This window comes from Sinohyriopsis cumingii, chromosome 18 (assembly GCF_028554795.1).
Source record: "Sinohyriopsis cumingii isolate HCF-2022 chromosome 18, ASM2855479v2, whole genome shotgun sequence".
Lineage (NCBI taxonomy): Eukaryota > Metazoa > Mollusca > Bivalvia > Unionida > Unionidae > Sinohyriopsis > Sinohyriopsis cumingii.
Genome location: NC_142978.1, coordinates 5,483,542 through 5,499,857, shown reverse-complemented (window position 1 = coordinate 5,499,857; position 16,316 = coordinate 5,483,542). Strand labels below are relative to the sequence as shown.

The following is a 16,316-nucleotide window of genomic DNA, read 5'->3' as shown; positions in this document are numbered from 1 at the left end:
GTCATTTATAAAAGTTTGCAAGGCCTTCTTTGTGAAAAATGAATTGGAAAAAGATTATGAATATTATTTTTGAAAGAGTGAAATGCAGTATAAAGCTTTAAATAAGGCTGTAATTTCTGCAGTAAAAACAGATGGTTTATTTGATAACCGAATGGGAATGGTGTCATCGAATGCTTCCATGACAGCTTCAAACTTGTCTTCAACCTTCGAACCTTCTGTATATAGGCTACAGCTATCACTACAACACTTTATATTATTTACTAAAATATCAGGTAAATATTGCCTTTACTCACCTCCAACCAAAGAAATGTTCACCGTAGGAAGTTCACATGGTCCAAGTCCGGCTACTGAAGAATTAAACACTACGGATGTGTAATTCCTTGGCAGATCGGGCTCATGAACGGGCAAATGGCGAATGTTTTTTTCATAGGGAATCTCCATTTGTGGTTTTATCACTTCTCCACAACGTTGAATTATCCTAATATTTCATATTTTTCCGTCTAATAGACAATTTTGTCCCCAAAAAACATGTCACGTAGCAACATTAAAATCGAGAAATGCTATTAACCAGTATACATCCAGAGTAAATTATTTTGAGCGTTAGGTAAGAAATAACTCAAAAGGTACACGAATCTTCATGCTACCAAGCACATGTTAGCATACAATGTACAGGAATCATCATGTTTCCTAACACATGTTCGCATACAACGAACAGGAATATTCATGCTTCCAACACATGTTCGCATATAATGTCCCTTTGTTTTTTTTGCGTATGGATTGTACAAGAGCGATGTGCACATTCACAACATGACCATGATCCTTAGATGGTACCGAATGAATACTTTGCTTGGGGATGGTCGGACGTAACAATGTCATTTCGAAGAGCAAATTCAGAAAACGTCAATTTTCGAGATCTATATTGTCCCATATTGTTGTTTTATGGTTGAAATTGACTTATTCACAGTACTCAATGTACAAATATTTGGCTCTTTGCCTGAAACAAAAAGTAGATAGCTTTTTCTTGCATCTAATGTTCAATTCATCATTCTGGTTTCCTGACTATAGGACGACCTTAAGTATTGAAATAGCATATTCTGATTAGTTCATCATCTGACACTGCTTCACCAGAATGTAGAGAAGCGGCTGAATTTGATTTTATTTGCTCTCAAAAGCAATTTGAAACGGTATGCTCTATAGAAGCTCCTTGAATCCGCCAAGAAACACGTCATTACATCTGTGGGTGTCTTAAATCCCGCCTTTTCAATAAACTTCTAATTTATCACATTTCAGTAAACATACTCATAAAAATTCATTTCTTGATGTTTCCATATGCGAACCGAGCATTTGCGTAATTTATGCCGCAAGAATTGCAATAACTTTTCACAGTCCTCCCGTAGTGATGATAAAATACAATCTCACACGTAATTACTTGCGGGAGAAATCCAGAGGAAGCTCCACTATTTGTGACATTTGCGTTCCGGACTTATGAATCAGATTTTCTTGTTTGTCGTCAAGTATTTATTACTCAGGACATCGGTAAGGTTTTGAAATTATTCTCTTGTAGAGCCTCTGATAAATGATGACAAATCAATACCATAAGATAGCACAAGCCTATTCATCAATACATTCCATTCCTGGAATTGTGTGCCAACACAGCACTTATCTAGTGGTATTTACTATATAGAGCAAACACAAATTGGGTTTTCAATTCTGTATCATTTGCAGCATAAAATATCATAAAAAGCCTTCTCTTTCTAAAATTGAAGGTACGAATACACTTGAAGATTTGACGTGTTTTAAACTTGATCAATCACTTCAATCGAAAATTCATCGGATTCCTAGAAATATAATTAGATCCTTTCAGCGCTGAACAACTAACGATATGTAACATTTGATTATAACAATTCTGAAATAAAACTCTCTGATGAAATAAAATTGTATAACTTTTTGATTCCCTCATGGACAGGAAGAAAGTCTTAGAATCTTGAGGAATTCAAGATGGAGAATTCACCTAGCACACTTCAGGAGTTTTTGCCGTTCCTCCCTTCTAGTGTCCCTCACTTCGCTCTTTATGTAAATCTGCTCTGATACCTAAAAAAAATTAATAAAACGTATTAAAACATCTTGTATAACTACTGTTGGGGGGGGGGATTTTTTAAAATTTATTTTGTATACATATATAGGGAGCAAAGGCATGCCTGGTTTGATGTTTGCATGCTTATTCGTCTGCACGTGTGTGTTCGTTTGCAAGTTTGAATGCCAACAATTCTGTTACATAATATCATAACCTTAAATAAATGAAGACTTAAAATATCATTAAATCATAGGATAGTCATAACTATTTAAAATAGTCTGAATTTTATCTCATGACAGACATATAGTAAATATATTTAATATACTTATATAAATATATATATATATATATATATATATATATATATATATATATATATATATATATATATATATATATATATATATATATATATATATAATTGCATCATACAACTGATGTGTGTAATGTCAATGGAATTATTACAAATTTAAGCTGAAATTAGTGTTGCATGAGTTATTTGTGAAACTGTGTTGCACTATCTTTTGCTGATATCACGCCCAGGCAGGCATAGTGCAAACTGTCTCTAGCCAAATTCTTTAAAAATTCAAAATAGATGAATATGTTTTGGAAGAATGTTTTAGACTAAGAGCTATACTACGTGTATCTGATAAAAAACCAACAATGATGAAAGCGTCAGGTTACATTCAAAATAATTTTGCCTTTACATATTTCAACCATAAACATTGAAACAACACAGGACATACCATTCCAATAGCAGTAAATTCTATTCAGACATAATTTGTCTGACATTCCAACATTTGTTTAATATATAAGTGATAATATTTTATACTTCGAATGGTATAATTTGACATGAATTAACTAATAATAATGTAATTGCGCCTTGTACTTATGTATTTTGTTTCCGGTTGATGTTTGATAAAAAAAAGAATGTTGATGTCTTTTTCTGCATTTCGTTGAACATAGATAGGAGAGAAGTATAGAAAGACTCCGAAACTTTGATAACATAAGCACTAATTTACAAATAATTATGCACATTAGTAAACACATAATTTCGATATTGATGATAGAAAGCCCTAACTGATGTATATTTGTCCTTAATTGTATATAGTACTTTGCATCTAAAGTAATCAATTTCTCCTGCAAATCTTTGTAATTACCGAACACGTCTGTTCCTCCAAAGAAGCATTCAAAATTATGTCGGTTAATTAAAACCGTGAAGATGATCGAAACTGGAATATTTGTTTGTGGCATAATTCATCAAATTGGAAAGACTTAAAGGATTTGAGACAGACCTGATGAGGTATAAAGTTTGGAATTAAGTGGGCCTCTAATCAGAAAGATGTAATTAAGCGGAACTTCATGGATGGATTCGCTATTTCAACTACTCGGCAATTTCCGCTGTGCTTACGTGACTGCATGGAAAGAGAACGCTCTTGTCCTTTAAAAATGTCAGTCTCAAGGATTTTCTGCCTAGATGATTTAGAATAAAATAATCGTAATTAAAAACATCTTTAAAAATTCGATCAAAATCCATATATATATATATATATATATATATATATATATATATATATATATATATATATATATATATATATATACCATAAAGCGTAATACAGAATGTGTTCCGTTAGAATGGTGTATATTTACCGACGAAGGGAAGAAAGCCATCAGAGAATATGAACTGCGTTTAAATAAAATCGTCTTTATGTAATTTCCCCGAGGAAGCTCACTCAATTATCATCTAGAAATTGTTAAATACTGGCTATAATGTGATTTTTTGTTGTTGTTTTCTTTCTCCAAGCTAAAATAGTTCGGTCTGATATAAAAGTAATAAAACTGTTATGATATGAATGACTTATGTCTCGAACGAGACTGCATGGACTATTTCTTATATTCTCTGTCATAAATATTGCTATCCTCCAACACAAAGTTATTTCGGGGATACAAATAAACCCTATGCGCTCTTCTGCATGGTTGCGATTTTTCTCCCACTTGCAGCCGCATGCTTACCACTGTTATAAGCAAAATGTGTCGAATGGTTGTGACTATAATGTACATAACCATATATGCTGTAAAAGAGTGCTGTTTGGGAAAATAACAATTATAATCATACATATTTTAAGACACATGGCATATATATGGCATAGATAGAGACGGTTTGTTTACCTAGCTGTACAAAAACTTACTTACTTTTGATCTTACTACGTGTTTCATGTGTTACATACAAAAATGAAAGTTGCGTCTTCAGAGACATAATAAGTACAAAACATAATATGTAGATCTTTCAATAATTCATTGATGCTTTATTTTACGAATACATATAGAGCATTTTCCAAATGAATGCTGTCTGCTTTGGCTGAAAACGAGGCTCCTTGTTAACGTACAATGAAAAGGTTGAACAGAAGGTAGCAAATGTCAAATAAAACCGACTGTTTAACTCTTCTTGTGCATATGAGTTTGTTTCCCTTTTCTGTTACTACAATAATTCTCATGAGCAGTTTTACCTCTATTCTTATCTTGAATTTTCCACAGCTTGACGTGAATGAAAACAAATAGACCAGTCTGATATGGATGGATGTGGATCACAAATATTCTTATAACGAGAATGGTCTTTCAATGATTAAAAATTGCGAAATATCATGTAAATAAACGGAAATTTCGAAATATTTTCAATAGAGACATTTTCTCAAGAAAGAAATTTGTATTTGATTTCAAACATCAATAGATCAGCTAATTTTCCATCGTAATTTATTTATTTGTTACTGCAGGTATCTATTCATTTTATCATTAAAAACTGTGGACGTGAGCCACGGATGCTGGAGGTCGCGGCTTTGAACACAGGCCAAGTCATACCAAAGATTTATACAAAATGTTACTAGTAGCTGCCACTCTTGACGCTCAGAATTAAGAGGTTAGTGTTATGACTTGTCGGGCCTGGTGTCAGGATAATGTGACTGGGTGGGACACGCCACATGTCTGCGACATGATGCGCAAGTGCTAAACATCACTATGAACTACCACACTGCGATATGACTCATATTGCTAAAGCTACTTTAAAAGTAAACACACACACACACGCACACACACACATACACACACACACACACACACATTAAAAGCTATGGCTTCCACACAACAAAAACTGTCTTATTCCATAAGGAACGCTCATAGACAAATACATTTACATGCTTTTATTGGCGGCCATATTGCTAACCCGCTGATAGATTTTACTAATGATTTTGTTTCATATATGAAAATAGAAACATCCTTTTGTCATCTAAGAAAAATGCAAGTACAGTATACATCAATAAAAGGAGCAGAAAACAAACTTTCTGTTGATGTTTGTAATAGGGAAATTTTTACTGATTTTGTCTCAATTGTCTTTATTGAAATTAGCCTGTCTTAGTCACTTTAAACAGGAACATCTACCAGCGTGTCCACTATATGGTGCGTTTACCACATCGATCATAAACTTGTCTTCTAGTAATCATAATGAAAAAGGTATTGTGTTCTACTAAATCCAGGACAAATTGTTGTGGTTGTTGTAATTTAGAATCTGATGATATTTCAAAAGGTGTGATTTCTCTAGATCATAAGCATGGCGGTCTGAAGATGGTTGAAATTAAATATTTTATTGAACCATTGAAGATGTCATGGAAAGCAACGAATATGTCATGGAAATCAATGCATGTGTCATACAAAGAATCGAAGATGTCATGGAAAGGACAGAATATGATATGGCAAGCATTGAAGATATCGCGAAAAGCATCGAAGATGTCATGGAAAGGACCGAATATGCCTTGGAAAGCATTGAAGATGTCACGAAAAGCATTGAAGATCTCGTGGAAAGGACAAAATATGCCATGAAAAGCACTGAAAATGTCACGAAAAGCATCAAAGATGTCATGGAAAGCATGGAAGACGCCATGAAACGCATTGAAGATGTCATAGAAAGGACTGAATATATCATGGTTGAGAAATGACGTCTACAACAAAAGTAATAAGATTTGTAGAATCGTTCACACACACACACACATACATACATACATACATACATACATACATACATATATATATATATATATATATATATATATATATATATATATATATATATATATATATATATATATATAGAGAGAGAGAGAGAGAGAGAGAGAGAGATAGAGAGAGAGAGAGAGACAGACAGACAGACACAGACAGACAGACATACAGACACACACACTTTGGAATCAGGTATTAATCAAAGATTTTATTTTTACCAAAATGGTATAATTCGAATATATCAAGCTCACGAAAGTTTTCTGGGGGCCCGAGTGGCCGAGTGGTCTAAAGCGCTCTCCGTTACGGACCACTACCATCTTATCTCTGTCTGCGGCGGTTCGAGTCTCCGATTCAGCCAATGTGGGTATGTGAGAAAGCTTGCCAGTAGCTTCTCGTGGGTCGGTGGTTCTTCCGGGGTTTTCCGGGTTCTTCCTCCACCATTAATACTGGCCGCCATGTATAGCCTATCGTGTGCTGAAAAATGGCGTTAAACCCCACAACAATAACAACAACAACAGTTTTCTATTTAAAATTGGCAGGACAAGTTCATCCATCATATTATCGATATAGTTGCACGTGATGGAATCTTCTACTTTCATGACGAATTGATTCAATATGAATGGATTGAAAGCAACATTTGTAGGCTGTGTGTCGATAAGAAATACAATTTCGTAAGATTTGAAAGATTCAATTGTCAGTAAAAATTTCACAAATCGAGAATATCTGAAATATTTTAAAGCAAATTATAATGTCTTTTTTGCATATATGTTGATAAAAACGGATGCAGCATTAATAGCATGAAAAAACCACGTGCATTTGCAATGAATTTTGCTGTTATGTATCAAATAATTCATTATTTATCTCTGAGTGCTTACATCGATGACAAGAAACTGAGGGATTTTCAGCTTATAACAGTGTGTAACATTTTACGTATAATTTCATTTTTACACAAAACAAGAATTATAGATAATGATAAATGTAGTTTTGTTCTTTGCAGAATGCAGAAGAGGTCAACTGTACGTTGATAATTTTAATATAGAAAAAAAAATCATTTTTGGATTAGGTTAGAATAGTGGCTGACAAAAAGTATGATACTCAAAGATGTCTACTTGTAGATAATTGATGGTTACACAAGGGATATAAGTTTCTGAACCGATTGTATCAGCCTCATAAAATAAAGATTTTGTTAGTGGTAGTATTTGTAGTAGTAGTGGTAGTGGTGGTGATGATAGTTGGGACAGTACTAGTAGTAGTAGCAAGAAACTTGACAAAACTATAATATTTAAAACTGGTATTCCAAATGTTACTAACTTTCTTATTATTATAACAGAACATTTTACTTATACATGAAACTTTTCTAATTCACCTTTAAATTTGAAGTTTTGATAAAGATTTATAGTAGATTTTAAAGTGCTGGACAATTCTTAAGGTAAACCGGTACAGTAGACAATTCTTGTACAATGGTCAGACTCACACACATACACAGACATACATATATATATATATATATATATATATATATATATATATATATATATATATATATATATATATAATAAGAATAATCTTATTGATAATAAATTTACACATTCTCTCTCTCTCTCTGTCTGCATGTAATAAATAGCACCCCAATAGATCAGATTACACAAAGGTACTTCACATGTCACAAATATTGCTTGAATAGCAATTTAAATACACACTGGCAGCGACCCTAAACTGACCACCAACAGGACCTCCCGATCATCAGTCTTATATCACAGGGGCTCGTATCGTTGCTTAAAATTGATCTGTCCTACAAGTTTTATATAATAACTACAAGGGAGGACACATCTCTTCTTTCTCGTGCAACCCATTTAGAATAAACGCTGTTATTTCAAGCCCCATTTCACGTAGCGTAATACATTTGGTACCGATGTTTAGCTCAGACATTAGACTGTGTATCCCTATCGAAAGTTTGACTTAATATCATATCTTTAAGGAATGCCAAATCATTTTCCCACAGTACCACTCGACATGTACCTGATCGCGCCCGCTTAATATGCAAGAAGAAAGCGCTGACTGGAATACTATCCAATTATTGGTTAAAAGAAAATGACGTCCTGTATTTATTTATAACTTATTTTCAGTTGGCCAATGAGAAGGTAGTATTTCATTCAGGGCGTTGTTTTTGCATATTAAGCGAGCGCCATCAGGTACATGTTGAGCGGTACCGTGGGAAAATAATTTGGCATTCATTAAAGGTATGTTATTAAGTCAAACTTTTGATAGGAATACACAGTTGAATGTCTGAGCTAAACATCGGTACCAAATTTATTATGCTACGCGAAACGTGGCTTGAAATAACAGCGTTTATTCTTAAATGGGTCGCGCGAGAAAGGAGAGAAGTGTCCTCCCTTGTTGTTATTATATTGTACATGTATGACAGGTCATTTTTAAGCAACAATACGAGCCTTTTTGTCTTATATGTTTTTTTTCTGATGACCCTTCGCGACCCTACTGAGGGCAAATACATCCAGGTACTCTCTTTTGGATCGCAAGCTGAAATTGGATACCGCCGTCATAGAGGCCTTTATCTAAAAAAAAAATATTACATAGTGTAATGTTCTGCTTATATACATTTATATGTTTTTGTGTGTTTCTCCATACGTAAAATAATTTTATATCTCCTTATTCTAAAAAAATAAAAGTAAATATAGTTTAAAGTTATAACTCTTAATTGTTTAATGATATGATTTTATTGGGCTTGTCGCTCTTGATCTTCAGGATATAATGTTCGGACGACGGTAACTTGTCTAGGTTTGCGTTATTGTGCCACATTCTTTTTTATTCCGCGAAACCAAATTCAAGGCTAAATATATCGTACAGGAAAAACAACAAAACGATTCAATCTTTCCATTGCATGTATTGAATCCCAAAAATTGTTTATCACGGAAGGAAAACACATTACATTTAATTCAGTTGTTTTCCAAAGGAAATTGTGGTCCGTAGTTCAGGTGAGCGATGAAAGTGTTTTTCAAGACAATTCGATGCTTATTCATGCAAGGTACATCAGTCCTGCTGATAAGGGCATTGCGTCATAAACAAATAGCTTGATATCAGTGACTTGTTAAACAGTATCTTAAACGCAGTAAATAAGTCAGATTTACGCATTGTTGTTTGGAATATACATTACAATTAACTCTCTCTCTCTCTCTCACACACACACACACACACACACACACACGCTTTTACACTTTTCAATTATAACACTATAGCGCAAGAGTAGGCATCAAATAAAGGATTTCAATGAACCTCAAATAGCTAACTGAATAGTGTAGGTGATACACCAGCTGGCACTTATAGTTAAACACGATTATCAAGCCGAGTAAAGATTTTAGCTGATTCGTCTGCATTAGGCTGGAGCATTAGATAAGCATCGTGATAGTTTTCTCGATGCTCACAGCTATCTCTTGAGGGGAATCTTTCTCATTTTGATTATTATCCCTTTTTTGTAACTTGTGTACCGACATGCCCCCGGGCCCTCCTATCATCACGTGGCAAGTATCGATACATATTATGATCATTACGTGTCGTAATTTGTCACTACCACGACCGGGAAAGCTGAAGAAGGTCTTACATGTGGTGCTTTAATAAACATAGTAGCAAAATAAACGGAATTAGAATTTGCATTAAGTCCAAAGGTTTCATCAACGTAAAATACCTAACTCAATGAAATCTTCCCCCAAAAAAATGTATTAAAATAAAACCAGTAAGAATTAATCAGGACTTTAATGTAATAGGGATGGGGTCATTTCTTAGTCTTAGATCCTTTTTTTCAAATCAAGAGGCCCGATTGGGTTTGAAATTGTTCACCTGGATCGCATTAAAATAAATTCTGACTATTTATCTAAGCAGGACTTACAAAGAACTATAAATATGCTAGCCTATGTAACCTTTATCTAACGTTACCTATTCTGCTATCGTTTGGTAAAATTATTTCCGAAAATAAATGTGTGTGTTATGGATTAACGGTACATTAAATATTGTAGTCATATAGATGTCTGCAGTGTTGCAGTTTATAGTGATGTCTATTTCCGGGGCATCATGCCGTAGACATGTAGCATCATATCCCACCCAGCCACGTTATCCTGACACCAGGCCGACCAGTACTAACACTAAATTCTTAATTCAAGGCGCCAAGAGAGGCAGATGTTAGTACCATTTTTATGAGACTTGGGTATGACTCGACAGGGTTTAGCTGACGCTCTAAATACATAGGCCAACTGAGCGATCCTAAAATAAAGGTATAGTTAATGTTATAGATATAGCTTATGGATTAACTAATCCAATGATTTGATGATATACACCAATTTACATTTAATCTAATTTGTGAGAGAAATATTGTCTCTTGAGGCGTCAAAAGCTCAGCCAGTCAAATCCAGTGTCACCACATTAATATACGCTATCTCCATTATGCTAGAACCTGTCCAAGAACGTAATAATACAATGTTATTTACCAAGTCTGAGTAAACTCTGATCAAAATTTGGTTTTTCAGAGTAGTAACAACCTCAGCCAGTCAGATGCAAGATTACAACATAAATATGTATAGATATTGCTGATAACAAATAATTGTAACATCTTCATGAATTAAGACCATTTAACAAGTTTTGATCAACAGCTGACTGGAAATTGAGTGGCTAGACTGTTTATATTGTCAGCCAATATGACCACATCCAGATCACACCTGATCGCGCCCGCTTAATATGCAAAAACTACGCACTGAATGAAATACTACCTTCTCATTGGCCTACTGAAAATAAGTTCTAAATAAATACAGGATGTCATTTTCTTTTCATCAGTGAGAGGGCACAGTATTCCATTCAGGGCTTTGTTCTTGCATATTAAGCGGGCGCGATCAGGCACATGTCGAGCGGTACCGTGGGAAAATGATTTGGCATTCCTTAAAGGTATGATATTCAAACTTTTGATAGGGGTACACAGTCGAATGCCTGAGCCAAACATCGGTACCAAATTTATTACGCTACTTGAAATGTGGCTTGAAATAACAGTGTTTTTTCTTAAATGGTTCGCGCGAGAAAGGAGAGAAGTTTCCTCCCTTGTAATTATTATATAGTACATGTATGACAGGTCAAATTTAAGCAACGATACGAGCCCCTATGATCCAGATGCTTCCATCTCGTTGAAAATGTGTACCCATCGGAGACCTACATGATATAATTGCCACGAAAATATATTTGCAACGTTTGTCTTAGAAATACGTTCTCCAGAGTGGTAAGAAGCTCAGCCAATCAGACATACGATAGCCTAGCTAATAATGATAATAATAATAATAATAATAATAATAATAATAATATAGTAACATAATCCACACCTAATAAGGTTTATATTTAAACTATTAAACTGAAATAGTTTTCAAGGATTCGTACGTTAAGTAAATCTTTAAACAGCAGCGACTTTGCTATGAGAGTCAGTGTAAGCAACTGACAATAAAACACTACAGGACCGCTCCGGTGGCCTAGTGGTAAGAGCGCCCGCCTGGGATGCGGGAGGTCGTGTGTTCGATCCTCGGCCGAGTCATATAAAACACTTACAAAAATGGTACTAACAGCTGCCTCGCTTGGCGCTCAGCATTAAGAGGTTAGTGTTAGGACTGGTCGGTCTGGTGTCAGGATAATGTGACTGGGTGAGACATCATGATACGTGTCTGCGGCATGATGCCCCAGTGCTAGACATGACTCTAAACTGCCACACTGCAGACATGGTAGCGACATGACTGCATAATTGTTAAAGTTACGTTAAAATTCCAAATCACACACACATACACATACACACACACACACACACACACACACACACACGGAGCTTTGTAATGAAATGGTTTGTCGTACCTATTTTAAATTCTTGACTAAGTTAAATCTTCTGATATACCCTTTCGTTTCTATTGAGGTCGATCAGACGATGTAGAAGCAAAATGTGCAGCACCGTATGTACTCGCATATACGTCGAGTCAGAAACAACATAGATCATGATACACCGTATCATAATGTGCCTGCATATTAGGGTCTATCATCTTAGTTGTACTGATTACTCCTAATAAACAGTCCATGCAGTTTAAAGACGGACTAGTCTTCTGAGTGATTAAAACTGTTCATTTAGGAAACTAGGAGGCTAAACACCTTCACCGGATAAATTCATTACTCGAAATGACGTATCTTCAGTAAAAAGATGGACGATGTGACAGCCTTGGATTCAGACATAAGACACCTGATTAGTCAATTGTAAGTCCGACTTAAATGTCAGCAAATTAAATTACTGGCTTTTAAAGGTTAACTTACGCAGGACTTATATTCTGTTGGTGAAATTCTGCCCAGTTGTGGAAGTTTTTAAAGTTTCAAGAGTACGAAGGTAACTTTGCTCAAAACTTTAACATAAAATATCTAGGAAACACTTGTCAGTACTTGCACTAAATTATAACTCTACTGTCTATCTTCAAAGACATAATCGAGCAATGCGTGAACGTTTCATTACGCACAAATATGATTGCTACTAGTTTTATTCAAGTAAAAATTTTTTGTCGCTTTGTTTTGTTTTTGTTTTCTTCTGTTTCTTGCTTTGTTTTATTTGTTTCTTTGTTTATGTTTTCTATTATTATATTTTCTTTTTGGTTTGTTTTTGGAAGTGGGGGTTTGGTGGGATGATGCACAGCAACCCGGGTTTTTAAAGTGCAGAGACAATTGGTACACTGCATTGCAAAACAATATACTTTGGTTGTCGGTCCCGGTGATTACTATTGGAAACCACGTCCTTATATGACCACAAGTCCAACAAGCAAATCAGTGAACACTAACGGCTACTTTCAAGCAAAAGTCTAACTCGTTTATGTATGATTCTGTGGCCTTCACAGTTGGTAGCACGAGGACGCGTTCATAAGCTCTGTTTGCTTTCACACTGAAATCATACTTGTACCAGGAATCCCGATAAGCGTTCTAACACCTTCAGGCTGAATCTAGTACCTTTTTGTGTTGTTGTTGTTGTTTTTAGGGGTGGGGTGGGATGCAGATGGACGCTATTTTTCCGTACACGATACATGGAGGCCGGTATATTTGGTGAGAAAGAACCCAGGAAGACCCCGGAAAGAATAACGGACCCCATGGGTACCTACTGCCAAGCTTTCTTACACCTCCACGTTGGCCACGTCGAGACTCAAACTCACGCGGCTAGAAGTAAGATGCAAGAGTCATCTGAGCAGGGTAGCGTCTGAGAAACCTCTCGGAGATCTGGGGTTCCGTTAGCATTGCACTATCAGTGATACGTTATTTAGTACGTTCAATGCTTGAGCAAGGCTAAAAACACTTGTCGTAAGAAAACAAATATATTTGAATTTCCTTAGTAAAAGAAACTCTTGCCTATTTCTATGTCTATCACCACACACTGCATATCACGTCATTATTTACAACACTTGTCTATTTGTTGAGACTTATTCTTATCGACGTTCTATTTCTTTAAAATAATTATTGTATGGAAATCACTGCAAGAGTGTATATGATACTCAAAAGCAAGTAAAACTGACAATTTGTCACGAAAATGAAACAGTAAATTGTGCTTTCAAATATGATACAGATTAAAGAGTCGGCTCATATTTCCAACCCACATGTAACATCATGCCAATCCAAATGTAATGCAGTTGTGTGAAATTTATAACAAACCAACCCAAATTTAATGCATTGGTGTGAATTTTACAATATAAAACCCAAACTGAATGTATATGTGCGCAATTTATAACATACCAACACAAATTTAATGCGTATATGTGCATTTTATAAAATGCCAACCCAACTTGAATGTATGTGTGTGGATGTTACAACATACCAAGCTAAATGTAATGCATTTGTGTGCATTTTACAACATACCAACTAATAAGGCGCACCAGGTTTTTCAGATCTCCAATAATATTACACTAGATTGCCCTTCCTCAACCAATCGAGATGCAAATTCACATTTTTCATATGGTTACTCAATTTGGGTCTTTATAACATGGACAACAGGGCTTGCAATTTCGAAATGATCTGGGTCTACAATTTTTCTTCGAGTTTTCTAGGTTGCGAACAATATAAATGTGTTTACGTGTGGGTAGACCGAAAAAGATATTAGCTTAAATGTCGAGTACTCAATTAATTATGCTTGCATTACCGAAGTTTACCGGACCATGTCTGAAGATCCAAAGTTTTAGAATTACATGAGAAATTTCAAACAAAATAAAAAAGAAAAATGAATCGAAATTGGATTGAAAACAAGCTAGTAACATCCGAGTTATACCATCAAGAAAACAAATATAGGAAGTTATAAAAACCACGAATGGAGGTGTGTGTGTGTGTGTGTGTGTGTGTGTGCGTGTGTGTGTGATTTGGATTTTTAACGTAGCTTTAACCATTTTTCAGTCATATTGCTACAATGTCTGCAGTGTAGCACTTTATAGTGATGCCTAGCAGTGGGACATCACGTCGCAGACATGCAGCATGATGTCACACCCAGTCACATTATTCTGACACCAGACCGACCACTCCTAACACTAACCTCTTAATGCTGAGCGCCAAGCGAGGCAGCTCTTAGTACCATTTTTGTAAGTCTTTGGTATGACTCGGCCGGGTATCGAACCCACGGCCTCGCGCATTTGAGGAAAATGGAGGAAAATAATACATTTGAAAACCGCTTACAGATTGTTAGTGGCCTCTTACGCCCTGTGTTCTACCTGGGAACAGACTTACAAGAAGAATATAGATTGTTCAAATATTACAGATTGATGTAATGCCAATATCTTGGCTAAAATATTTGAGAGAGCTTTACGCTGTACCATCATGCATTTTATCAAAACATAATGCATATCATTCTTAATGGTATTATAAATACATTCAGCCCGATTCCTAAGTTGCTTGGAATAATAACAAAAAGGAAGCAGTAAAATACTTTAAAATTAGATGAAAAATATCTGCCCCACCTTCAATTGTTCACGTTGCACACCACAATGGGATCACATGTATATGGTACGTCAGGCGAATCCGTAAGGTGTACATATTTTTTCCATTTCACATGCAATTTTACGAAAGAACATCTGTTCTAATTTGGTTCAGGTGCACCTTCAAGATTTATGGATATGGTGCCGTGCAACATCCTTTTTAGCGCATACAGCCAAACCTGTGCAAATCAATCACCGGGAGGAAATAAAAGCATCGGCCCTTTAAAACGGCGTCATAATAAAACATGTGTGATAGCAATCACGTGAATTAAATAGAAAGTACCGGTGTGAAATAAAATCCTCAGCCCGTTAAGACACTCAGCTACTCATTTGTTGCATATTTCGGTGGGAGTGTCTTGGACATTGTGACTCATGCAAAAAGTGTGTTGTTTAATGAAGGTGACTTTAAAAAAAATATTTATAGTGTTTTGTACATTGATTTCCATTTAGAGATTTGCAATTGATGTGAATTATTCTTAATTGGTCTTAAAAACTACAGACAACAGAAAATGACACAAATTTGCTAAACTTACAAAAATGTACTAACCTATAAGAATGTGTATGGTCTATCAAACTTTCAGTCCGATTAATGCGAAATGCAGGTTAAACCCGTTATAATGCGATGATTGGGGTCCAAATAATAACATCACGATATAAACGGGATCGCGTTCACAAATTTGTCGAAAAACTTCCCCACTGAAAATGTCCATTGAAATTTCAATATCAGTAATATCTAACATCTTGATCATATATCGTTTGTTTGGTTCACCGGGTTTCATCACACATCAAATATACTCGTTAACAAATATAACACTGCAATATGTTTTAGAAAATTTCGGAAGTTAAGGCAACATTAAACGAAATGCTGCGATTACACATCTGCTAGGAATACGAAAAATTGGCATTCCGAACACATATATTTAGAATGTTAAAAAGCGAGGTCACCTTAGATTAAAAAATGTGAGCCATGCTGCCGTCGTGTTATAAGCGGAATCGCGTTATAATGGGTTTTACCTATATATAAACCACGAGAAAAATTACTAATCTCAGATCCTGAATTTCGAATTTTGATCCATATAATCATAAAGGTATCTATCTAGACATCTACGTAAATCCTATCTATCAACTGGAATTTAAACCATGAGGTGCATCTGTACGATAGAACCTGCTGGAATTTA

General features: G+C 35.2%; 1 protein-coding gene across 3 annotated transcripts in view; it reads right to left on the bottom strand.

Moving 5' to 3' along the window:
* Positions 1 to 16,316, bottom strand: part of LOC149776002 (calcitonin gene-related peptide type 1 receptor-like) — a 229,836-nt gene that overhangs the window by 65,634 nt on the left and 147,886 nt on the right. For all 3 annotated transcript variants that reach the window (XM_089941462.1, XM_089941461.1, XM_089941463.1), the window contains one exon: positions 294 to 2,091. In XM_089941462.1, the coding sequence (XP_089797588.1) occupies positions 294 to 441 (148 nt within the window). In that variant the 5' untranslated portion in view covers positions 442 to 2,091. The remainder of the gene's footprint in view (positions 1 to 293; positions 2,092 to 16,316) is intronic.